The sequence below is a fragment of the Pyricularia oryzae genome, chromosome 5, assembly GCF_000002495.2.
Source record: "Pyricularia oryzae 70-15 chromosome 5, whole genome shotgun sequence".
NCBI lineage: Eukaryota > Fungi > Ascomycota > Sordariomycetes > Magnaporthales > Pyriculariaceae > Pyricularia > Pyricularia oryzae.
In genome coordinates this window covers 368,433-391,310 of record NC_017852.1, presented here as the reverse complement: position 1 = coordinate 391,310, position 22,878 = coordinate 368,433, and the positions used below count along the sequence as shown (strand labels likewise).

Genomic DNA, 22,878 nt, shown 5'->3' with positions numbered 1-22,878 from the left:
CGATCGTCCACCCGCAGTCTGTTGGACTTTAACCCTGGAGTGTACTGTAAACGAGAGAGGGGTGTGGGTTCATAGTCATACCAAGCCGTCTGGGTCACAATATCACAAACAGGACTTGAGGCAAATTCAACCTTGCAATAGATTCGACCTTGACAACAACGCAGTACAGAATACGCAGGTGGCAAAGGTGGCTTTCGATTAAAGAGATCCGCGTAAGAGTTCCAGGAATCACCTCGTTCTTCACAATAATACTGTGGTATGGATGGGGTCAATGTTATGCGTAGGCTTGGCATTCATACTCAGCTTCGCAAACCAATATAATTAAGGCATAGAATGGATCAGTGCTTTGCACAGTGCCACGCAATTGAGGCGAACCGAAATGTTGCCGTGCCTGCGATATATGTAAACAAGCATTAAAAGTAGACTTAACTCGTTATGTGTCGATTACCTAACAGGTATACACAGCATAAAAGCCTCAGCATCCGATGCCTTCATTTGAATGCCATTGTAAACCCCTGGAGATTTGTTGTAATGGTGTACGCTATCCATCCCGTTGTTTGGTATGCAAAAGCTTGCTGCAAAAGCAGGCAGTTTCCGTCATGCTCTGGCCTTCAAGACCCTGGTACTGATGGGAATCGCGACACGTCACAAAACTGGATTGATTTCCTAGAGGCAGAGCTGAGAAAAACCAAAGGCCCATGACGAAAGACCGTATTCATGGCGATTCAAGAAGGGGTAATGTAGTTGAATCGTGTGCGCAAATTACCAACAATACGCAACGGGAATCATGATGTTTTGAACCGATAAAGTGTTTAATCGGAGACGATGGATATATGGGCACATTCCCTCCCAGTTGTCAGTCGCAAGGATATGATTGATAGGTGGTGTGGAAGGGGGCTAAATTTGGGCTTTGTCGTGAAGTAAAAGCCGACCCCCCACCATGGAGAAGGATGGAGAAAGTCAGCAACAGCATCCTCCTAGTGAGGGATCCCCCACTTCCTAATAGGCACCACCGTAGTGCAGCTTTTGCATCACCCATGTCGAATGTGATGCGCTGACGTTACTGGTCTGGTCACTCGCAGAGCCTCAAACGCACCTCGAGTTTCACTCCCGGGAATTCTGGCCGCACGCCCGGATCTTAGGCCAGTCCAGCCACGAGCTTGTTTTTTTTTTTTTTTTTTTTTTTTTCTCTCACTCTTCGCCTTACGCAGCCTACAATATCGTATAATGTACTTTCTAGCGCTGTGAGTGCTCGATTGGGGACCAATTAAAAAAATAGGTTGCCTCACTTGGGTGGACTATCCGGCGTACCAAACGCGACCAATGGCATAAACTTGGCATTTCCTGATCTTCATTTCCGTCAAAAAGAAGCGCCATCGTTCGGCTTCGTGCGGGAAGAAAAGGAAGGTTAACAAAAAAAAAGCGACGGACAAATGAATGTTCAGACGATGGGATCGGAAATATGGACAACGGACGGTATTTCCCCTTGTGTATACTACGAGTGCGTAGCAAGTTGCTTAATGTTATAAATATGCACCCAGCAAGACCCGATTTGTGGGCTTGATGCAACCTTGCGTTGATGAACATGGGTAGGAGTTAGTTAGGATAGTAGTGACCGTCTCATTACCGAGTTTGTATTGCCATGCCCTAGGAACGCAGACATGTAGCGGCCACGGGCTTTTGGGCTAGATGGCCTTGATGGCCTAATGTCTGCTCAATGATCTGCCATCTGAGTTCCTGCACGGCAAGCTGATAATGCCACCGTGGCGTATGGCTTGTATTTTCTGTTGGGCGCGGTATATACTGTGTTGGCCTCTAAGCCAGACTGTTGCGGTATGGCAACAGACGACACCGCAATTCAAGCCAAGATCTTGATACGCCGAGGGAGAAGAAAGAGAAGGAGAAAAACAGTGGGCTGTCAAAGAAGCAAAGATAGATGCGCAGGATTTAGTTCCACGCTCAAATCATGCAATCGTCGCAGCCCGATCCATTGGGCCCAAGCTACAAGCTATTCATTCCCTCCTACCTTCATTTCACATATACACAACCACCTTCAATAGTAGGTGAATGATTATTTTCTGTAACCCCAGATTCACAATGCCGTCCTCCATCGATATCCAATCGGCATGAAATAACACAAAATGCTTATTTTGATGGTGCACACCGAACTGTCGACACCATGTAACCATTGTCAAGAAACGTTAACTTCCCTGCCCGCACGGCCCCTTCATGCCTGTCCCGCACTGAAGACTTTCGCGAACCCTTTCATCACGGTTTCCTGGGAGCCCGACCACGGCTCCCGCAGATCGAGCGTTGCTCCCCCCGCAAGAACCCCATATCATTCTTTTTTGCCGTCAATGCACACACCTCCCTCTTCCACCCCCGTAATATCGTTTGGCCGCGATGGCATCAAATGTCCATCAAGCCTATCTCCTTCATCTTACGCAAAGTCCCTAACAATATGCACATCTCTTGTTTTTTTTGCGGGGTCGAACGACATATAACCCGAGCTGATGAAAGGGGGCGGGGCCCACCGTGACAATGCTCTGCAAGGCTTGATCGGGGTGTTGAGAAAGTTCCGAGGGGCCGAGAGATCGTAGGCCGTTGTAGCGCCTCTCAAGAGGTTCTAGCGCATGTCAAAATCGGCGGGGCAGGTTGTCCAACAGAATCAGCAGTTGCAAACCCATGTCGCTGCTGTCATCGAGGCTGTTGTTGATATGCGGGGAGGCATTAACCTACCCAAGACGTATATATGAAGAATTATACCATGCATTGGGATTTTCTTGCAGTTTAGCTTCCGAAGTATCTTAGATGGCTTTTCCAAATGATGTCAAGGTAACTTTATTTTCGCTACTTATGGTTGAAGATAAAAGCAAGCCAAAGCTACATCGCCATTAGCCCCAAGCCCAAGCCATACTAAGCAACCCTGTTGCTAGTTTGTACTCGAGACATGTTCATAGAGTTGCAAAGTTGCAAAGTAGGGATAGAGGCCAAACAGAGCATGAATCTCCTAGGAAGGGTTAAAAAAAGGTCACCAATGGAAGCAAGAGTCTCTCGTAACTCCCTGCACATGAACTGAACACATGATCTCTAGCAACGTCACGCCGCGCACCAAGAATCATGTATACGTCCTCTGCTTTGAACCCCCCCGACCCCAGGTGGTCTATTAGTCAAGTCTGGCTGTCGAAAGCTCCTCCCGAACGCCACTTCACGCAACAATTATTGCCATCTCTTCAAGCGCGGAGTTGCTAAATGCCTAGCCGTTGGCGGCACAAGCCGCGCGCCCACTTCCGTTCGCGATGTGGGCTCGGAGAAGCCGTTGCTGGGGGAGCTACGAGGCCATCCTGTCTCAGCCCAAGCTAGTTTGCGTCGCACAAAGCATACAAGATAAAATATCACCACGCCGAAACAGTCTCGTTGCACTAAAAACCGGATAGCTGCAGCCGCATTCAGGGTGAAGTGTGAAATGGGCTGGTCGACGTAGCGAACAAAGAAGAAAAAAACGACAAGAGATAAGCAAAACTACCTAGGTAGTTAGAATGAAAAAAAAAGACAGATTCTTTCGACAATATCTAAATATCACATCGTAAAATAGTTCGGATGCTTGCCAATCCAAAGCATAAATGCCAATTCGCGAACTCGGGATTTTAAAAATGCATTGTACGGTATGATGGATTTCGTGGTCGTGGGTCACTAATGGGCAAGTTGACAAGGTGTTTGTGGGCTGGAACGTTCCACTCACGTGTGACTTTCGGGCGACTCCACGACCAAGTACCTTGGATAGTGTGGTACGTGCACCATTCAAGCCCACAACGAAATCGTACGGGTGGATCCGGCGCTGAGCCCTATCCTATACCTTATAATGTCTTATCTGTGCTATTTTTTTTTTTTTTACTTATTTATTTTTATACCGGTAGTTCACACTGTATACGGTTGAGACGGTAGCTGGAACAGTTGGTAGATATCGGTGCATCTATTATATTTCAGGCTATCTCTCTCATGGCTTGGTTTGCACTCAGTGCTTTGCAGGTTTGATACAGGTGAGCAGAAAAGCCCTGCAACTTGTTAATCCAGAGGGTCAACAAGGCACTTCGTAAATGCCGGTCCTCCAAGTGAGGAGAATAGCGGCTAGACCTATACTGTACAGAGCAGGCAACCCACCCCAGCCATCTCGTCACTGTGATCGACAAGGTTTTTACCTCTCCACTTTCCTCAACGGCAAATCTCCGCCCCATCCCGCCTCCATCCATCATCCCACAAACCAAAACAAACGTAAAGTCACCCGCCCCGTCGCGTCTCAAGTACCTTATTTCGTACCTTTTCTTACACTTTCACTTTTCTCGCGCCAACAAATGTGCTGCCTGCTCCCTGCGGACGCCCGAAAGTCATCCAAGCAATATTTTCATCTATACGCGCTCGCGCCGATTTGGCCAATCCACATACGGAATAACCACCCCCGTTTTTATTATACCCCCCATCCTTGTTGCGACCCTTTCTACCTATCTTTACATTCAGAGCTATATCGCAAAGTTATACTCTGCACGTTGCGTAGGTAGGTAGGTAGTTGCCTGTCTTTCTTACCCTTTGGTACCAGTTCATCTTGTGCTTGGGGCAGCTGGTAAGTCGACGGTCATCTTTTTTATTTTTATTTTTTTTACTCATTTCATTATTTTTGTCCCTACACCTATTTTGATTATAAGATTTGCAACTTTTCACCCACTTCAATCCCGATCCCGAGTTGCTTGGCGCACACACTGTACATCAATCGATTTACTTTTCTATCTTGGGCATAATTACCAAGTGCTCCCTATCCGTAAAGCCATCCATCCTTATTTACCAGCAATACCGGTACATACCTTGTTGGTTAGTTGAGGACACTTTTGGCTTAAACACATGGACAAAACAACCACCTATCTAATTTCGTCTCTTTCCCATCCTCTTCTCCAGCGAGTTCACCTTCAAAATTGGCTTAGTGGTTGGCTTTCGCGTGCTTGTAGCCCCTACCTTGTGTCTGCCTTGCACCACCAACCTCCCCCGCCCCACCACCCCGCAAACATAAAAATTGCAGTAACTCAACGCGCCCGCGCGACGTGACAATGGGCGGGTGGATAGGGAAGAAAGGAAGGCCGCGAATTGGACCGGGCAAGCAAACAACAAACGAGCGATCAATTGAAAGAATTTCCCCCCTCCCTGTTTGTCGTCACTTTCTTCTGCAGGCTTTTTGCACTCCTTGTTTTTTTTTTTTAGGCATCGGTTATTCGAATCTTCCGCCAAAAATCTTTTTGGCTCAATTTTCGGGTCAACGACAGCTACCTTATGCGCACACATAAGCTAGTCTTGTAGCCAATTTGCCAATGTCAAAACCCTGAGGACGCGTCATTTATTAGCTGACAACTTTCTTATCGCGGATCCAAAAGGTACACACCAACGTCGCTTCCGACAAGGCCGCCCCAGCCCGCACCAAACCAGGTTGGATTGGACGCTACTTCAGCCCAGCCTTTCTAAAGTACCGTCTGTACCTCACAAATCTACCGTACCTACCTGCCTACCTCTACCGTACCTACCACCTACCTACCTTGCCCTACCTCTTTTCCCATTCCCTTCTTCAAACCAAACAGGCATCCAGCTTCATTCAGCTCTTGGAGCAGCCGAACAAGAACAATGCAGCAATGGGAGGTTGGGCCTGTGCCAGAGTACATTTACTCGGGCAATTCTGCCGGTCACACCAATCAGAACTTGAATGACGTGCAGTAAGTTACCTACACTTTCCTTCAAACGTCAGCCAATCTTGCACGTAGTTGTTTGTACCTCGCCAAAAGAACCTGCATGGGCGGTCCGGTACCTCCGCGCCTCCTCCCCTCCTTGTACCTTCCAAAAGCTGCACGCGCTCTACGTACAGTATTTTGCCAACAACCCCCAGCCGCCCGCGCGACCCCAGACCAAAGGCGTCCGTCCCCCCATCCCCCAATGCAGCCAGCAGCACCGTGCCCGCGCCCTATCACATTTGACAGTCGTTACTTGTGCTATCTATCTCTTGCCTCCCTCTGCCCACCGTGCGCCCACACCCTTCTCACCCTAAGTCCCATTTCCCTCTTCTATTTGTACCCATGTACTCTCTTGCTCCAGTCCCATCCACCAAATCCCGAGCTTGCATCCCTTCCAATTCCACCCTCCCCGGAGCTTGTTGTGGGTTCGGTTCGTTCACCAGTCTCCCCGTCCCGCGCGCGCCGCCTCGAGCTTTGACGTACCCATATCCGAGCCCCGACCGTCAGACCGATCGACCGAACGAGCAGGCGACAGATAATTAAGCCAGCAAGCAAGCCAGCGAATCTATCTGCCTTCCCTACTTGTTCGAGCCGTTTGCACCCCATCATATACGTGACAGGTCACACCACTTTCCCGGCCAAGCAGGCTGATTGCGGTCAGTGGCAGGACATCACGTCCTGCCCCCCGTAGCTCGGGTCCATCGCCTTGCAGTTGTTTCGCGGTTGGCCAACGGTCGAGTCTACCTTCCAACACCCCCGATACGGTTCATCGCCTCCCACCGGATACGAAGGCTTCTTTGTCACCCGCTTGCCCGCTGCTGGTTGCCTCGTGTTTGGCTGTTGCCTTGTCTTGCCCCGATTCCCGCGCTGTGCCTAGCGAGAAGTCGCAACTACTTGGTGCGCCGCATCGTGCCCAGCACCTGGCCGTCTCGATTTCATCCCTACCCGCGTCCCTTTATCCAGCCTGAGGCGTTGCCAGGGCTTGTGAAAACCGTCGGGATACGTACCTCACTCGTTCCGTCCGCCTTGCGCGCGCGCACCACCCAAGCTGTTGCCTTAATGCCCAAGCCCAAGATGAGTAGGGCAGCCGAAGTTGTGCCGCCGCCACCGCAGCAGCAGCAGCAGCAGCAGCAGTCACAGCCATGGGGAGCTCCGCAACACCCACAGCATATTCCAAATATACCCGGCACCATTCAACCAATGCAGGCCCACAACCAATCACCATTTGCTAACAACCCTTGGTATAGCCCTCAAGGCCACCCGGGTTACCCCCAGGCAGACATGTCCCGTCGCAATGACCAACAGATGGACTACCGCTATACCACAGCCCCATCACAGCAGGCCCAGCAGCAGCAGCCGCCTCAGCAGCACCACCCAGGCGCGGCACAGCCACCCATGAATGTTGCCCAACAGCAACAGCAACAACAACAACACCAGGCGCAGCATGCACAGCATCCCTCTATGATCCAGGGTCAACACCCACACCAGCAACAGCACGCACAGCCTCAGCCCCACCAGTCGCCGCAGCAGCATATCCAACAGCATGGTAACGCCGTCCAACAGTCGCCTCAGGCGGTTCAACAGCAACAGCAGCCACAGGCGCAGGCTCCGCAGCAACAGCCCCCGACGCCCCAGCAGCAACAACAGCAGGTGACTCCGACTCCCGCTCCAGCTCCGGCTCCGACTCCCCGTCAGCGAAAGCGACCTGCCCCCTCGTCGAAGGCCGCCGCGGCCGCGGCCCCCGCTGCCGGCGCTACTATGCCCAATGCGCCGGCTGCAGGGGCACCGCCGCAATCACCCGCAGTTTCCACTTCGGCAACCTCGGCCCCATCCGCGCCGGCTGTAACGGCCATCAAGCCACCACCCGCCGACGAGACAAATGCTGCTCCGCAGCCTCCCCCCGCCAAGAAAAGTCGAACCAACACACCATGGACGGCGGCTGAAGAGCACATGCTGAAGCAGATGAGAGACCAGGGACTCAGTTGGGCAGAGATTGCAAAGGTTTGTCCTGTTTAGTGTGGCGCGGGAGAATTGAGAACATACAAATGGGAAGAGATGAGCATAGGAAATAATTATGCGGCTCTACCGACATGGAAGACTAGAAACTGGCTGACATGATTCGAATCTGTAGTCATTTCCGCAGCGCACCGAAGGGAGTGTGAAGAAGCATTGGTACAAGGTTCGTAGTGGCTTGTGTCAACTCAATCGCATCTTTGCACATGCTTTCGGTACTGACTCGCTTGACTTTTAGGATATGCACTACGCAGAATTCGCAGAGAACGAAGTACGTACTGAACATAGCATCCCGGTACCCCCGCATACTTTCTGTCCCTAGCAGTTGCCAAGTCTCCATCGCATCTTTGAAGTGTGGTTTCCGTCCTGCGGCTTAGCACTATCAATTGGATGGATTATGCAATGGCACCGCCTGGAACCATTTGAATAACTTAAAACTTACCCGCCGTCATTTGTTACCGCAGAGTCAAGATCTGCTTAACGCGATCAAAGAATACGAGTCGAATAAGTGGAAGACGATTGGCCAGAAGGTTGGCAAGCCTGCCAAGGTGAGTAGATCCAACCGCCGGCTTTTTGTTCATCATTTAGCCACCCTCCGTCGCGGCCAGACAGTAAAATTGGACAGTGGCTTACTTGCTTCGTTTCCAATCTCCCCAGGCTTGTGAACAGTACGCCAAGGAACACTTTCCCGGTACGTGCAGTTGTCCAAGAGACGACGGTTCTACAGTCGCCCACCTGCCCTCAGCATCCTGAGCATACTGGGACTGAGCCAAGCTGACCTCTACATAGAACTGTTCCCTAACTCGGGCAAATCGAGATAAGCTTGTTCCCGGTAGTTCCAGACTTTTGCCAGCCAGCCCTCCGTTCTTCGGATCTGGTTCACTCATCTATGGCAAACAGTCAACACTGTGTGCGGCAGATATATCACCAAGCGACCTGGAGTTTTGCGTCGCCTGGATGAGACATTTGCCATTACGGTCGACACTGTCGTTCTAATACTAGCGATACCCGGCACTATCGCCATGCTTTTGTTCAGTTTCACTTTTTTTATACTGCGCTCCTAGATATAAGCTTGGTCATGATATCTCACGATATGAGCTTGCTTCCGTATTCGAAACTTTCGCCTTTATTTGGATCTATGGTCCTGGGCAAAACTTCGAGTCTTTCTGGGTCGGTCTTCTTTGAAAATTACTTTTCGATTAGTCTTCGGATTAGTCTTCGGATTAGTCTTGTCCCCAGGGTCTTTGCATATCAGCCACGCAAGACTTGGTTACTTCACTTCTATGATAACGGCCTCACGCACTTTGTTGTTTAGTTACAAAGCGTTGGTTCAAAGTTTCTTCAGGGCCCATCCTGGTTTCTTTTTAATTTTGTTGATTTCATTGTCGATCATGGGTGTCCAGAACTGCTTGATGGCGCACGCAGGTGGGCTGACTACTATCATGTATCCTTGGAAGGCTGACGGGCACTGGGTTTGTGGGTTGGGAGTTGACCGACAGAAGACCGACAGACAAGGAGAGAGATAGTGTGTTTTCAATCTTGAGGCTGTGTTTGCAGGGCAAGTGGGGACCATGTTAAAGGGGTTCGGTTCGTGGAGACAACAATTTGTTTTGTGTGATGATACAAAAATCTGCCGCATCACGTGTCGCTTTGTTGTGTGAAGAGAGCTGAACCTAACCTACATGGTTATGACAACTGGGTTTGAGGAACACGAGGGAGAAGAAACAAGGAAGATCTTTGACTTTGCGGCAAGGCTCATTTATCAAGATACTGCCGATAATAATTTTAGGGAGCACGATGCAGTAGCAACGTAGACTTTCTAGGATACGATAATCATGATTGAGCCTCATAACATGAATGGAGTTGAACGCAGCTGGTCGTAACAGGTAAAAGATCGTAATTCCAAGTGTATCAGTCAGTTATCAGCTACCATAGGAAGCATAAAGCATTGTAAACCTGTCTCTCTCTTAAGTGCTTTTTTATTTTTTATTTATTTTTTGTTTATTGCTCCTGGGTCCCCCTGGAGGATACGAGAAATGTCTGACTAACAATCATGGGCGCGTGGCCAGAAGCAAGCTCGTATTTAATGCCCCACCATGTTCGAGTTCACCCTGGGCTGCAGAGTCCGAACTTCTTCTCGGTAGTTTGCCAAATTGGCGTGGCAGCTGTCAGCAAATGGGGTAACAGGTACCTGAGGAAAACTTGGCCGGCCATGGTCGGAGTACCTAACGACGTTACTTTTATCGCGATATGCATCTAGCGGCGCGACGCTGCATCACAAGTACGTGGTAAAAAACCGCGAAGTAACTTTTGTGGAGGCGGGTAAGTACCTGAGGTACCCTACCCTTGTCGGGAACTGACAAGCGCACAGCATTTCGCCTACGTGGTACCTAACGCCCCAGGTACTCGGGGGTTGTTCGTTGTGGGCCCCCGAGTACCCCGTACCTGTCAAGTTGTGCACAGAACAGAGAGTTCAGAGGCAAAAACGCCATCCAAAATTTAAGTTGCTGAAGCAGGGTAGCATAGGTAGTTAGGTTCGGTCGGGGAGAAGAAGATCGACGAACAGGAGTGTTTTTTGTTGACTCAATTCCCCGTCAAGTTTATTTAGCGATTTGCCGAGGTTGCTCAACTTGCAAACTTTCAAATTTGTTTATTTAGCATAAAATAACCAACGACATGACTGACGCGAAGGATGGTTCTTGGAAACCAATTCGACTACTCTTCTTGCTACTGTACAGTACGATCAGCAAGACTCGGCCGAATCTGGGCGAGCTAAAAGCAATAGGGCCACTGTCACAAGCATAGTGGCGGCCCCTCGTGGTTGTAAAGACCCCATTTAGCCAGGCACTGTGCAGTGGTACCGCACTCGAAGCAGCGCAGCCAGCGGCAGTCTTCACTCTAATATACTCGGTACAGTACGCCCGCGTTACCAAGCAATGAGATGTGGATCTCCGTGGACCACCCTCCATCAAATCCCATTGGGGGAGTGTGTGGGCGGCATTGAGTGATGATCTAGGTCAAAGGGGTGGATTTTATGCCAAGTTCGGATTCCCGAGAAATCAGGGGATTGATTGTTTTTGATCCCCTTCCCCTTCCCCCTCGCATCCCTCTTTCGGACCGCCTTTCGTTCAGTCAGACACAACCAGCCTGAAAAAGGAAGGGCCTATTGTCGTCGGGAGTCACGCCACAAAGCAAAAGTCACACATCACGCACGCCTTTGATGGCTTGTTGCATTTTTTGTGTATTAACTTGATACGCCAATTGATGAGCCGTTCGAACCAATTTGGTCCATCAACGGTCGCGGCTTTGCTTTGTCGCTAGTTAGTTCTTTACTCTCGGCCATACTCCCGGCCGCCACTCGTTCGCGACTCACACCAACACGGTGCACACACTCGTTACCCAAGTATTATAATCACCGAAAGAATCCTTCTCGAGGATCCGCCTAATCCAACATCTTTACTCCCTCACTCTCTTGCTCTCCGGAGATACAACAAGCATCGAAGGAGGTTTCATCGAGTTTCCCTGGCGCAGACCGTTTTCTTGCACGAGACCACCCCAAGACAATAAAACAGACGGCAAAGACAAATCATAATAGAGAAGGTTTTGTTGGCTTACAATACTGTTTCCACAGGTTTTGTACCGCCTCCTTCATTGTCTCTCGGCATTCCAAAGACAAATTGTTTGCCTTCTCCTGTCTCAGAGTCAACGACATCATACACGGCATAATCCCTTTATCCAGCACCCAAGATACCCAAGTTTCAACTGTTCACTTTCCAGCGAGGGATTGACTTCAACCATCCCTATTTTCACTCAAGTCTTTCGACCTCTTCTGCACCTCTGTCGGGGTTGAAAGTCCAAGGAGATAACGGTCGCTATCGGCATATAATTCCACCACAATACTCATAATGAAGTCGACAATTTTGTCGATAGGCGCTGCTGCCCTGCTGAGCGCTCAATCGGTACTTGCTGCCGACGGTCTCAAGTGCTCACTCGATAAGCATTGTCCAAAGGAAGCACCTTGCTGTGGTCGTAAGTCTGCTTTCTCTCGGTTATGTCCTGTCCTGTCCTCCCGGCATGTCACCGCGCTTTGGTGGTTGGTTACACTGCTTCGGCAGTCACGGCACACAAACAGTCTACCACGCATTAGCCCAGCCACCAGGTGATAAGGGTTTGGCGGATTAAAAAGTAAGCAAATGAGAAGCTAACCGGCGTATTTCCCACGTCACACAGTCTACGGCGACTGTGGAACTGGCGCATTCTGCCTTGGAGGTTGCGATCCGCGCATGTCCTTTTCTCTCGACTCTTGCGTGCCTGAGCCGACGTGTCAGAGCAAAAAGTTCACCTTCAACAGCAAGGACAGAATCCAGGATGTCAGCGAGTACCTGGGTGACGCAAGCAAGGCCGACTGGGTCGTCACGGGCGAGCCTCTCTTCTCGAATGGAAATCTTCTTTTGACGATGCCGCCGCGCTCCGTCGGCACGGTGCTGTCGTCGACACATTACATGTGGTACGGCAACGTCAAGGCCAAGATGAAGACTAGCCGTGGCCGCGGTGTCGTCACTGCATTCATTCTCTTCAGCGATGTCAAGGACGAGATCGACTACGAATGGGTTGGTGTCGACCTCGAGACCACCCAGACCAACTACTACTTCCAGGGAATTCCCAAGTACGATCAGTCTGGCAACATCACGGGGACTTCGAACACGTTTGAGAACTACCACGAGTACGAAATCAACTGGACCCCCGACGAGATCACGTGGTTGGTCGATGGCAAGAAGGGGCGCACAAAGAAGAGGTCGGAGACGTGGAACGCCACCGCCCAACAGTGGGACTTCCCTCAGACACCGTCTCGTGTCCAGTTCTCCATCTGGCCGGGAGGCGCAGACACCAACCCCAAGGGTACGGTTGATTGGGCCGGCGGTGCCATTAACTGGGTTGACCACCCGGACTTGAAGGACCCGGGCTACTACTACGCCATGGTCTCCGAGGTTGAGATCAAGTGCTGGGACGGCAGCAATGGTGTCGGCACCAACAAGGGCAAGACGTACTACTACAACAGCGCCCGGGGTACCAACGACACTGTTGTCGACAGTGACAAGAACGGCATCCTCTCGTCGTTGCAGGCCACTGGTCTGGACATGAACAAAGGCGGCGACAAGAGCAAACCCGACGCGTCGACAACCGGCGTCGATATTCCTTCGGTCCCCGGTGGTAGCGGCGTCGGGCCCGGCCAGGCCGGTACCAACCAGGGCGGCGGTCAGGCGGCGCAGCCGCCCGACAACTGCTTCTCAGACAACTTTGTTCAGAAATGCGGGACCGGCGGTTCTTCCAAGAACGCGGGAGGTAGGGTCGAAACCCCCAGCATCTTGAGCGGCAGCAGCGCTTTCGCCGTTGTGGTGGCTTTCGCGGGACTAGTCATGCTATGAAAACAGAGAAGGACTTGAAGAAGAATGCCGTGAAGTTTCGTTGTTTCGATGGATATGAATCTAATGCACGCATAAGGAGGGGAGCAAATTGCCTTTTTGTGAAATTCGTCGTTTTTGCCTGCGACAAGTGCGCCGGGTCTATCTAATATTCCCCTCCTCTGGTTGTTGTTTGTAACCTTGTACCTAATCTTTTTTTTTCTTTTTTGGACTGCTGGCGTCCTTGGCGCTCGGGTGGCTCATCTCTTTCATGCTCTATACTCCCTACGTCTGGCTGCTTATTGCTAGTTTTTACAAGCTATATATAGCATGTTATCTCCTCTGCCTCGTCATTGTGTCTGTCAACGGAAACAGTGCATCCTCCGTCTCATTGTGGCTTGTGACAATACCTAGAGGCGCAGTCTGGTTAGGACTTGACATGGCACCGATGATGATGATGATGATGATGATGATGATAATAGATATAAAGGCCGAGTTCTTCTCTTGGTCATTATCGGTGACTGGCATAGCATAGGAGGTGCCAATAATTCGAAGCTGCGCACAATGTCAATACTCGTCTGTCTTCCCACATGGCTGATATGGTCCACCACGATAGGTTTCATGTCTTGGAGCGTTTCTGGCAGGGCGAGCCATTATGGCGTTCCCAGAGGTGTTTGATCCTCGGCATTGATAGCCATGGCCATGGGAATCCTCCTTTGTGACTAGGTCAGGATCTAGACAAAGCCATCTTCAGACAGGAGCTGAAGTCATTGCTTGTGTTCCCGAGCGACGAGGGCAGACACCAAGTCCAGTGCCTCCAGGCGGTCTGGACAGTGCTAGAGTGAAGAGATGCTGTAATATGGCGTCTAGTAAAACAACTCAAACATGCTTAACGATGATACGTTAAAATGCACGGCCAGAAACGAAGGCCATCGTCCTCAGCTAATGTTAGCGAGTGGGTAAATGTTGCCTGCAAGACAAGGATGGCAGCACATCAGTCCACTCAACCTCGGTTTTACTAACACTATCGGAATCCAAATATGAGTGATATCATTTGCACGAACATGTATGTCCTTTACTTCCTCTCCCATCTTGAACGCTCAAAATAACGAAGCCATCTTAGGGGTGGTCGAAAAGTCACAAAATACACATGTGATATTTTACAGATGTAGAGAATACTTTGATATTGCAGGTCAAGAAGGCAGGTAGTCAACATAAGAAAGACACCAAGGAAAATGATGACTACCCAAAGTACGTAACGTAAGGTAAGGTAGGTGAGAAATGTAACCGACGGCGACCAACGTCGTCGTTCAGTCACGTGACTCCATTTCCGTACCATTCCTAAATTAGTAATTAGCTCCTGTCCAGTGGAGCAATTTCTGGTAGCAGCCCAGCCTTGCGTTAGCCAGCAAGTGTGTGCCTGATTCCACTGGACCTTGAATCAGGCCATTCGGGATTTCGTCAACGTCAAATCCTCACTTCCCAAATCCCGCTTTTCGCAAAGAGCAACACAACAACACGAACACACCCGGCCGCCCCCACGACCGTCAGAAAACTCCCCCCTCCCCCGAAACCACCCAATTGAAATAGTCGCCATGTTGTCACGAACTGCCTTTGGTGTCGCGCGTCGCGCCGCCATCTCGGGCGTTGTGCGCCGAAGCTTTGTGACCTCGGTTGCTCGCCGTGAGTTGACCCGGATTGCTGCCTGGTCCTTTGTGCTCTGCTCGGGACGATAGCTATGGCCCTAGCTACAATTTGAGTCACTTTCTGGGACCAATTGAGCGATTTGAAACTGACTGGGATCTTCAATTGCCCATTCGACAGGCTCCAACGAAAGCGAATCGAAGGCACCGACTCCCAAGGTCCAGACTCTCGCCGGTACGACACCTCACACTCGTTTCTTGAACGCAACCTTCTCGCCATATTCTCTCGATGTCTTATGGCCTTCTACAGGGGCCAGAATCTCCTTCAATGGCTTATCTACGGCCGATTCTGGTTCCGGGTAGAAAGCCTGGTTCTATTGGGCACAAACGAGACAGAATATCATGAACGAGCTCTATAGATGAGAAGCAGTTCGATACTAACTAACTCCTTTGTGCCTATTGCACAGATATCAAGACCATTGACGACCTCGTCGGCCCCGGTGCCAAGGCTGGTACCGTCCCTACGGATCTTGAGCAGTCGACTGGTCTCGAGCGTCTCGAGATTCTCGGTAAGATGGAGGGCATCGACATTTTCAACATGAAGCCCCTGGACGCCCCGTACAAGGGCACCATTGAGAAGCCCGTTATGGTCCGCTCCGCCGGTGAGGAGCAATTTGTTGGATGCACTGGTTTCCCCAAGGACTCGCACGAGGTCCTTTGGCTCGGCGTGAGTTTTCTTTTATATTATTGGTCGACCCATGGTAAAAATATACCAACAAAGCAGAGACAAGGCTAATTCACGACGACGAACAAACAGATGGACAAGAAGCGCCCCGTCGAGCGCTGCCCCGAGTGCGGCAGCGTTTTCAAGATGGAGTTTGTTGGCAAGGAGGACGACCACCACCACAGCCACGATCACCACGGACAGGAGGACGTCAAGACATTTGCCGACTACGTCCACCCCAAGTACTACTAAAGAAAATAGAAGCCCATTCTTCGCTGCTTGCTTTTTGAGGTGCTTCAAGATAACGAAACGCCTGGGCCGGTACATCAATCAGCTGGATATGCCCCAACACAAACCTTAGCGATGGGGTCGGGGGATTAAAAGCCATGGTGTTGTTCGCATTTTGTAGAATAGTCTGCGGGACGGTGGAGTGAATAGACTGATTTTTCTTCTTTGTTAATCGGAGAGAACTGTGTGCTGTCTCGGGCTGGGTGTTTTGTGTTTATGACCATGATCTATGTACCAAGGGCTAAATTAACCGCTGCCCTGGCGGAAGCTTGAATGGCATTGGGAAATTCGTTCTTTGCGAGAAGCTTTCGGGGTATTGTTGATCGGCACCATGGGATGTCTCCCTTGCCGGCGTTACATGCAGCAGCCTTCAGTCTCTGTACGGTCCAAAACAAATGCGATTTGGTCTTGGGTGCTGGTTTTGATTCTCTAACCTTACAACGCCCGCCGCGCTTCTTCTGCCATCCGCGACCAAAGCCAGGCCAGGTGCCGATCGAGGTGTTTACTTAAATATTGCAGCGTAAGTAGATATAATAAACATGAGGTGTACAAGTGCCGAATCAATCCCCGTCATCGCCAAAGCTGAGCTTGATCTTCTTGGCCTTCTTCTGCCCTTTGCTACTCGTTGACTTCCCGACCCCAGTTGAGGTTGCTGATGCCTTCTTGGACGCTGCAACGGCTTGTGTCGTCTCTCCGCCCGCATCATGGTCCGTCACGGCGGCTTTACTCTTGCCGCCCTTGCCCATCTTCTTGCCGGGGACCTCATCAACACTACCATCATCCTCATCGTCCTCATCCGCCCCACCAATCACCTTACCTGGGGCGACCTTCCTCTTCCTAGCCCCGATTCCAACCTCTCTTTTCGCACCATCGACAGCGCCCTCGCCCGCATTCTTGTCGCCCTCCTCACCAGCACCTTCGTCGTCCCCGCAGCCGAAAGCAGTCCTCACCGCCGACCCGTCTACACCGACGCGCACATCGTCGACGACATTTCCCTGCTCGTCCAGCACGACGGGAGCGTCCTCTCCGTCGTCACGCGGCCGAGCTGCCCGGCGCCGGCCGGCTAGTATCGGATCGGGTCCATCTGCGGGCCCGCGGCCTTGTCCCTGTAGGCGCGCGAGGAAAGGTGGGAGGTTTTGGGAGTATGAGAGGTTCTTGCCCGTGATTTTTTGCGACATGGCTTCTTTTTCTCTCTCTATCTCTCCCTTGCTATGCTCGACAGTGAAGAGGAGGTGAGATCCTCGAGCCACGGTCGGGCACAAGAAATACGTCCGAAAATGAAACCGAATTTAAGACCCTTGTGGAAATAAAGTCGCAGACCTTCTAGTTTAGAAATGCTCGTCGGAGGGGGCCAGGGTTTTTGCTTGTATTCTCCCTGCTATGGGAACCTACAAGCGGCTGCAGTTGCTCGGTCTAATGTTGGAGGCGTAGAGGTACATGGTTGCACGTGGGCGTCGTAGGTTGGCTTGACGTTATGGTTGCACCGTTGCAGACGCTGTCTGTGGGGACATCACAGTTCCTGTATTTGTGGGTCTTGGTCTGTACCCTATTCAGGAAAGGAAGGGTTCTTGGGCTCAGGAAAGACTAGTTCTAGTCTAGACTAGACGATCTACAAAGTAGCGAAGGTATTCTGGTACTGAGAAAGCATTGGAAAGCCCAACAACACCTAAAAAAAGTGAATCAGTTACACCTTCCACATCAAGGAGTGGCCATGATCTGGTCTGCATGCATATTCTTTTCACTTCTCTTTTGAATCGCCAAATTCATTGACCCAGCGACGTCATTTTGTTCGGGCATACCATGACATCTGCCACAATTCATAGCGTATGCGACTCCATCTCTTGAAAAGGGAACATTACTTTGATCGGTAAGGGCAAAACTTGCGATCGCTCATACAATTGGATCAAATGGAACATATGCTGCCAAGTGGAAGGCTACCGACACTTTCCGGTCTTCTGACGAGCGTGCAAATGCGTACAACGCCACTGAATGACCTGGACACCTTATCTAGCCCCGGCACACAATACCACCAGGGAACTAGAATATCTATCACTGGTGAACGGATGATGCGGAGAGGTTGAGGCGTATGCTCTCGATAGTAGCAGCCAGTGCCACGCTTGAGACAGCCATCCTCATCACTGGGGGGGGGGGGGGGGGGGGGGGTAGTTTGTTTCTGAAAAATCTACAATCAGATCCTTGTTACCTTGACGGGTATGTTCGCTCTCACAAACTCGGACAACAATTCCACGATCGCCGCCGGTAGCCCATGAAGAAGATACGGGACCACAACGCCCCTGCCACAGCCACTTTGGCGACGATTGAGCGCGCTGGGTGTGTTCACCACGACCGTGAGTTGCAGACCGCGGAGCTGTACGACGATGGAATCCAGGTCGACGGCACCCCCGGATGGTGGTGCAGCGGCCGCGAAGCAGTTAAAGCGCGGCATTTTTCCCAAGTCGGCTGCAAGCGAGCGGAACTCTCGTGCTGGGAACTCGCGTCGCAGCTCGCCCTCAACCGTGGCCAGCTTGGCGTTGTTGCGACCGTGCACGACGATGTCGAAACCGTGAGTGGCCAGCTCGGCGGCTAGCTGGCGGCTGATACCATCCGAGGCGCCCGTGACCGGTGTCCATGGTCGCTTCGTGTTACCTTGTTCGTCGACAGAGCTGCGCAGATAGCATCAGATTCTCGATGGGCAGGCGTAGGGTTTCGCGGAGGGGAAGCCATGCTGGCAGGTAGAGGACGGTGACGAGGCCGATGATGGTGAGCGGCGTCCACTGGTGTTGAGGTGGTGGTTATGACGATGGCGATGATAATAATGATGACATGTTCTCGCTGCTCACTGATTTTCAGGGGTTGATTCCCACCATTCTCAAACAAGACACCTGATCGCTCGCAGTGCCCAAGTTGCGGGTAGCATGCGACCGGTACTCTAAAAAGGTGGGTGGTTAGTGCTGCGGCGTCGAGGCCCGCCTTTTTTGATGTCATTCAAAGGTACTGTGAGCGTCTTAGTATAGGATGGATAAGTACTTACCTTGGAAAGCTTTGTGTTCGTATTGATGGAAGGTCGGGTCAAATGCCGACTCACCCCCCGCGATTCGTTGATGGTCGATAAGACAAATACGCGGGCTGAATCTCTCAAACAGCCGTCCCTGATCGGTGGGGCCAGTGATTACATACTAATTGTTGTACAACAGAGTAATGTAGCACAGGCAATATACCATCTTACCTACCGTATGCTGGTTCGGGTACTATCCGTTGCATAAAAATGGAAACCAAGCCAGGTACATTCTACGCCAGGAGTGATCATCTTGGTGGCCGTGCTTGGGCACCAAATGTACCGGTATGTCAGGGTATCGCCAGTATCAAAGGTAGGTACCTACTACATACGTTCCTACCTTGCCTGGGCAACGTAGGATCCATGGATGAATCTCGATTACTTTCCCGAATGGATGGTGTAAACTTGTAAAGTGGGTTAAACCCACCTCAATAAACCCACCTCAAGGGAGGCAGACTGTTTATTGTAAGTACCTTGGGTAATAACTCATTTGACCACCTATTTGATCCATTAATGGCCAGACCTCAGCAGGGCACATGCCATTGGTTTTCTTTGAGTCAGTTCGAAGATCTTGCCTGGGAAATACCAGTGAATAAAATTGAAAGCCCACACATGGGCGGCATGATGATGGAAGGGAGCATAAGTACAAAGTAAAAGGAAGTCGCGATCAGGTGAGCAGGTACTTTGGTACTGTACTGTACGGAGTAGGGTAATTTTGCGTACGGGGTAGGAGCCCTGTCTGTCCCACTTGTTTGTTTCCTTCACTACTATGTATTCAGGGAAGCAAGTCTTACATACCTACGGATACCTTGTACTGTACAATGACGATGGACAGGGGCCCCGCCTTGAAAATCATCGCCGTATTCCGCTGCGGGCAAGTACGATTAGCGCGCTAACTACATCGCTTTCGCCTTCTTTTGCAATCTTTGAATCCATTTTGCGTAGAGGCCGAGAAACAAGACGGGGTCGGAGAGAGAATAAAAAAGAAAGGAAAGAAATTCAACCTTGTTTAGCGCATATTTTCAAACATCTCCGCGGGCTGGATTTGCTAAATACGGAGGCATTACGGGATAAATCGACCCTCCGAATGGCTCTGCAGCAGTTTCATCGAGATTCGGTATTCTATATATTCTATTCGTTGCAATTACTGCTTCGAGACCAGTCGAGGCCCGCAGCTCACAATCAAGGATTAGCAAGCTATTCCAAATTGGGTAACCAAGGTATCACAAGGTACATGCCGCATCTGGTTGCATCCATCCTTGTCACCCTGGCGGTGGCTAGTGTAGCCGGGTCAGATTAACGCGCTTAACAAGACAGCAAGGGTCTGTCAGATGGAGTTGCGAGAAAGAGCAAGAGAGCAAGAGCAAGAGAGAGAGAGAAAGGGATAACGAGTCGAGGTCGAGGAAATGAAGAGACAAACAGGAAACCACTGGGCCTAAGCCTCTTCTGTGTTCTCTACCCATGTACCGCCCACCTCACAGCTTATCGTGCCTATCGACCGCCATGGACACGCCGAGCTTTCAACAGACGCACAAAACGCTTCTCGGGACCGATTTTGCAAATGACAAGCCACCCAACATTTGTTCACTTCATACGCCACTCATAATGTAGGCAAGGCGACCTTGCTGCATATCGTCCTGCACAATCCACAGTCTAATCACGACAGCCGTTGCTCTTTTGAAGGCAATGATTGGCTGCACTGCTGACCATGCGGTCGTATCATGTACGGAGTAGCTTGAGGCATCTACTTCGTACGTATACCTAGCTACGAAGTATCGACAAAAACGCAGCATGCACGCAAGCCAAGTAAGTTATGTACCTATCCTTGCGTATACACTTTGCAGCTACGATGCACGCCACCCTCAAGGTCAGGAGGAAAAGGCGGAGTTCAGAGTTCGAAAACCAATCTCACCCTCACTTCAGCCCCCGGGCCAAGTCCGAAGCCTTAGCCCCGTAGCTGGGAAGCTATGTCCACTTCATTCCGCACCTCCTCAAGCGAGTTGAGAAGCGAGAAAGGCTCCTGGCCAAACCGCACAAGCCTACCCAAAGACGATCGCGCGATCTCAGACAAATGCCAGTGGCTAGTGTTGGGATTCCAGTGGCGAAACCCACTCCTCCAAATCTTACCACAATGTCCAGTGCACCAGTTCCTACTGAGTATGCATGCCAAGATGCCTACCTACCCTTGCTATTCTACCTACAGACACTCAGTGGCACTAGTTGGTCCAGCTCCGCAGGACAATCAAGGGTCCAGTGAAGCTAGTATCATGCAACAAATCTGTTGTGGTGTGCCAACGGGAAGTGAGTGGGTGGTATCGATGTTATGTCGCGTCATTCTTCGCTCCCTGCTTCAACTCGTATGTAGGTACGGAGCAGAATATTCCGTCCAAAAGACACTTAGCATTTTACCTCTTGTTTCCAAAAAGCTCAGGGGGCTGAAAGAGGAAGAGGGGTGAACACAAGAAGAAAAAAAAATGGGGGAAAGGGGGGGCGTTATCTGATCTGGTAACTTGATAAACTTGGCTAGCTCATCTTGATGCCCAACTGGAGCCCACCCCAACCTGTTGTACTGTACTATGATCCCGCCCCCTGTCGGGCACACGCCCGCCTACGGATAGTGCGTGCTGGTGCGATGCAGGAGGTATGTGTGCATCTACGGTATGTATGTGCTCTCCTGCCCCGTTCGTCGTCATCCAGCACTCAACCAGCAGCAATGACATCGGAATTCAGGGCACCAGCTGCCTGCTAATTTGATGCCTCGTGGAATCCGCACCTTTACAGGGCGATCAGTGGGGCGTTGGTTCGATTGTCAGCCGCTTGGCCGAGATGCCACCCCAAATGACAGGCAGGATCTGACCAATACTTTCGGGATTTAACGACGGGACTTCTTCCGGTTCAAGGTACTAGCCCGAGCACAAGGTACTGCTTTTTGGAGAGATGTTACTTTGAGCAGATACTTGACCAGGGACATCCCCATTGAACAAGACTATAGACCAGGGTCGTTGATAGTTGGCAACGCAGCACGGTGGATGCAAACTGAGCATTAAGACCAAGGAGTGACACCCGTCAGATTGCGGCTAAGGTGCCCTATCGGTCACGACCAGGATGTTATTTGTTATTATGGCTGGCCCAAAATAGCTCAAAACCCTGGCTGGTGACTGCTCGGAAAGCAGATCACGTATAACGAGGTTGGGCAAGAAGAAAGCCGACTTTAACTATCAAATAACCGCCGTTGTGGGACATGAGACAACGTTGTGTCGATGGTTTGTGGCCACTGTGAGCAAGCACCCCTATGCTGAAAGACCAGTAGTGCCCGGCAGGTATATACCTCGGCAACCATGTCCGGGACTCTTACATTATCTGTGGTGCAAAAGACCATGCAGATGACGTCGCTGTACATCCATTGTTAGTGACTTGAACATTGAACTCACGGTAAAGAAGTCTCACTCTTCATAATGACATACTGGAACATCTGTTGTCTGCCTCTCTTTTTTCCTTTCCTCTCAAGAGAATCAAAAAGGAGTAAGCATGACTTATCATGTCCACTTATCATAGCGTGACGTCGTCAAAACATGACGTAGAAGTGGATGTCACTTCACTTCTACAGACCATGTAGTCCAGTGAGTGGTGGGAATCTAGAGAGGTCATCAGAGGGCGGGCGGGCCTGCAGGAAGACGGAGAACTACGTCGTTGGTAGGACGGCTCAACTCTCGTCAAGGCTGCGATGACCGACACCTCGCATGTACAAGAGCAGCAAGATCAATATGAAGAGTCAGGCGGTCGGATTCTCGCGGCCGCAGCCGGATTTGGGCGCGTGGCTGTCAGGCGATACATGCCGTGCATGCAAGAAAGAAGCAAAGGACGGTGCCGGCTGCTGTGACACGTTGCCAGCAGAGGTCTAATTTTGATCTACTCTACCCAAGGGTGGTCTCCCCGTGGCTACCTATGCGCCGCCTGCTGCAGATGCTGTCCCCGAAAAGCCTGCAAG

General features: G+C 50.9%; 9 protein-coding genes across 10 annotated transcripts; 5 read left to right on the top strand and 4 right to left on the bottom strand.

Moving 5' to 3' along the window:
* Positions 1 to 94: 94 nt before the first annotated feature.
* MGG_17315 (uncharacterized protein) lies at positions 95 to 495 on the bottom strand (the record flags this gene model as incomplete). Its single annotated transcript, XM_003717748.1, has 2 exons — positions 95 to 251; positions 464 to 495. The coding sequence occupies 2 exons, from the start codon at positions 493 to 495 to the stop codon at positions 95 to 97; spliced, it is 189 nt and encodes a 62-aa protein (XP_003717796.1).
* A 2,753-nt stretch (positions 496 to 3,248) lies between these two features.
* MGG_17314 (uncharacterized protein) lies at positions 3,249 to 4,599 on the bottom strand (the record flags this gene model as incomplete). Its single annotated transcript, XM_003717747.1, has 6 exons — positions 3,249 to 3,359; positions 3,743 to 3,845; positions 3,925 to 3,945; positions 4,328 to 4,368; positions 4,444 to 4,503; positions 4,582 to 4,599. The coding sequence occupies 6 exons, from the start codon at positions 4,597 to 4,599 to the stop codon at positions 3,249 to 3,251; spliced, it is 354 nt and encodes a 117-aa protein (XP_003717795.1).
* MGG_01133 lies at positions 4,277 to 9,706 on the top strand. Of its 2 annotated transcripts, XM_003717745.1 has the most exons (8): positions 4,277 to 4,618; positions 5,418 to 5,750; positions 7,013 to 7,766; positions 7,897 to 7,944; positions 8,017 to 8,049; positions 8,243 to 8,326; positions 8,436 to 8,469; positions 8,568 to 9,706. In XM_003717745.1, exons 2-8 carry the CDS (start codon positions 5,662 to 5,664, stop codon positions 8,597 to 8,599), a joined length of 1,074 nt encoding a protein of 357 aa, XP_003717793.1. In that variant the 5' UTR covers positions 4,277 to 4,618; positions 5,418 to 5,661; the 3' UTR covers positions 8,600 to 9,706. The 2 variants fall into 2 exon arrangements, with proteins under 2 accessions (XP_003717793.1, XP_003717794.1); XM_003717746.1 differs by lacking the exon at positions 4,277 to 4,618 and having other exon boundaries at positions 5,727 to 7,766.
* A 1,113-nt stretch (positions 9,707 to 10,819) lies between these two features.
* On the top strand, positions 10,820 to 13,530 carry MGG_01134 (cell wall glucanase). Its single transcript, XM_003717744.1, has 2 exons — positions 10,820 to 11,807; positions 12,009 to 13,530. The coding sequence occupies exons 1-2, from the start codon at positions 11,684 to 11,686 to the stop codon at positions 13,202 to 13,204; spliced, it is 1,320 nt and encodes a 439-aa protein (XP_003717792.1). The 5' UTR covers positions 10,820 to 11,683; the 3' UTR covers positions 13,205 to 13,530.
* Positions 13,531 to 14,591: 1,061 nt separating this feature from the next.
* MGG_01135 (cytochrome c oxidase polypeptide IV) lies at positions 14,592 to 16,039 on the top strand. Its single transcript, XM_003717743.1, has 4 exons — positions 14,592 to 14,863; positions 15,005 to 15,058; positions 15,291 to 15,550; positions 15,641 to 16,039. The coding sequence occupies exons 1-4, from the start codon at positions 14,776 to 14,778 to the stop codon at positions 15,797 to 15,799; spliced, it is 561 nt and encodes a 186-aa protein (XP_003717791.1). The 5' UTR covers positions 14,592 to 14,775; the 3' UTR covers positions 15,800 to 16,039.
* Positions 16,040 to 16,178: 139 nt separating this feature from the next.
* MGG_01136 (uncharacterized protein) lies at positions 16,179 to 17,275 on the bottom strand. The gene has a single exon (XM_003717742.1). It carries the CDS (start codon positions 17,011 to 17,013, stop codon positions 16,396 to 16,398), a length of 618 nt encoding a protein of 205 aa, XP_003717790.1. The 5' UTR covers positions 17,014 to 17,275; the 3' UTR covers positions 16,179 to 16,395.
* Positions 17,276 to 18,023: 748 nt separating this feature from the next.
* On the bottom strand, positions 18,024 to 18,660 carry MGG_11422 (uncharacterized protein; the record flags this gene model as incomplete). Its single annotated transcript, XM_003717741.1, has 2 exons — positions 18,024 to 18,498; positions 18,635 to 18,660. 2 exons carry the CDS (start codon positions 18,658 to 18,660, stop codon positions 18,024 to 18,026), a joined length of 501 nt encoding a protein of 166 aa, XP_003717789.1.
* Positions 18,661 to 20,226: 1,566 nt separating this feature from the next.
* On the top strand, positions 20,227 to 21,069 carry MGG_17313 (uncharacterized protein). Its single transcript, XM_003717740.1, has 3 exons — positions 20,227 to 20,497; positions 20,656 to 20,696; positions 20,758 to 21,069. Exons 1-3 carry the CDS (start codon positions 20,352 to 20,354, stop codon positions 20,892 to 20,894), a joined length of 324 nt encoding a protein of 107 aa, XP_003717788.1. The 5' UTR covers positions 20,227 to 20,351; the 3' UTR covers positions 20,895 to 21,069.
* A 357-nt stretch (positions 21,070 to 21,426) lies between these two features.
* On the top strand, positions 21,427 to 22,381 carry MGG_17312 (uncharacterized protein; the record flags this gene model as incomplete). The annotated part of the gene is made up of 2 exons (XM_003717739.1): positions 21,427 to 21,531; positions 21,672 to 22,381. 2 exons carry the CDS (start codon positions 21,427 to 21,429, stop codon positions 21,744 to 21,746), a joined length of 180 nt encoding a protein of 59 aa, XP_003717787.1. The 3' UTR covers positions 21,747 to 22,381.
* Between the last annotated feature and the right edge of the window lie 497 nt (positions 22,382 to 22,878).

What these genes read in the sequence shown, in the direction of transcription:
- MGG_01133 (XM_003717746.1), top strand. Translation starts at nt 6,825, where the DNA reads ATGCCCAAGCCCAAGATGAGTAGGGCAGCCGAAGTTGTGCCGCCGCCA. An exon ending in TGAAGAAGCATTGGTACAAG is followed by an intron (nt 7,945 to 8,016) that starts GTTCGTAGTGGC and finishes CTTGACTTTTAG; the next exon opens with GATATGCACTACGCAGAATT. An exon ending in AGGTTGGCAAGCCTGCCAAG is followed by an intron (nt 8,327 to 8,435) that starts GTGAGTAGATCC and finishes CAATCTCCCCAG; the next exon opens with GCTTGTGAACAGTACGCCAA.
- MGG_01134 (XM_003717744.1), top strand. Translation starts at nt 11,684, where the DNA reads ATGAAGTCGACAATTTTGTCGATAGGCGCTGCTGCCCTGCTGAGCGCT. An exon ending in GGAAGCACCTTGCTGTGGTC is followed by an intron (nt 11,808 to 12,008) that starts GTAAGTCTGCTT and finishes CACGTCACACAG; the next exon opens with TCTACGGCGACTGTGGAACT.
- MGG_01135 (XM_003717743.1), top strand. Translation starts at nt 14,776, where the DNA reads ATGTTGTCACGAACTGCCTTTGGTGTCGCGCGTCGCGCCGCCATCTCG. An exon ending in TGTGACCTCGGTTGCTCGCC is followed by an intron (nt 14,864 to 15,004) that starts GTGAGTTGACCC and finishes CCCATTCGACAG; the next exon opens with GCTCCAACGAAAGCGAATCG. An exon ending in CAAGGTCCAGACTCTCGCCG is followed by an intron (nt 15,059 to 15,290) that starts GTACGACACCTC and finishes CCTATTGCACAG; the next exon opens with ATATCAAGACCATTGACGAC.
- MGG_01136 (XM_003717742.1), bottom strand. Translation starts at nt 17,013, where the DNA reads ATGTCGCAAAAAATCACGGGCAAGAACCTCTCATACTCCCAAAACCTC.
- MGG_17313 (XM_003717740.1), top strand. Translation starts at nt 20,352, where the DNA reads ATGTACCGCCCACCTCACAGCTTATCGTGCCTATCGACCGCCATGGAC. An exon ending in CTTCATACGCCACTCATAAT is followed by an intron (nt 20,498 to 20,655) that starts GTAGGCAAGGCG and finishes ACGTATACCTAG; the next exon opens with CTACGAAGTATCGACAAAAA. An exon ending in GCAGCATGCACGCAAGCCAA is followed by an intron (nt 20,697 to 20,757) that starts GTAAGTTATGTA and finishes GCCACCCTCAAG; the next exon opens with GTCAGGAGGAAAAGGCGGAG.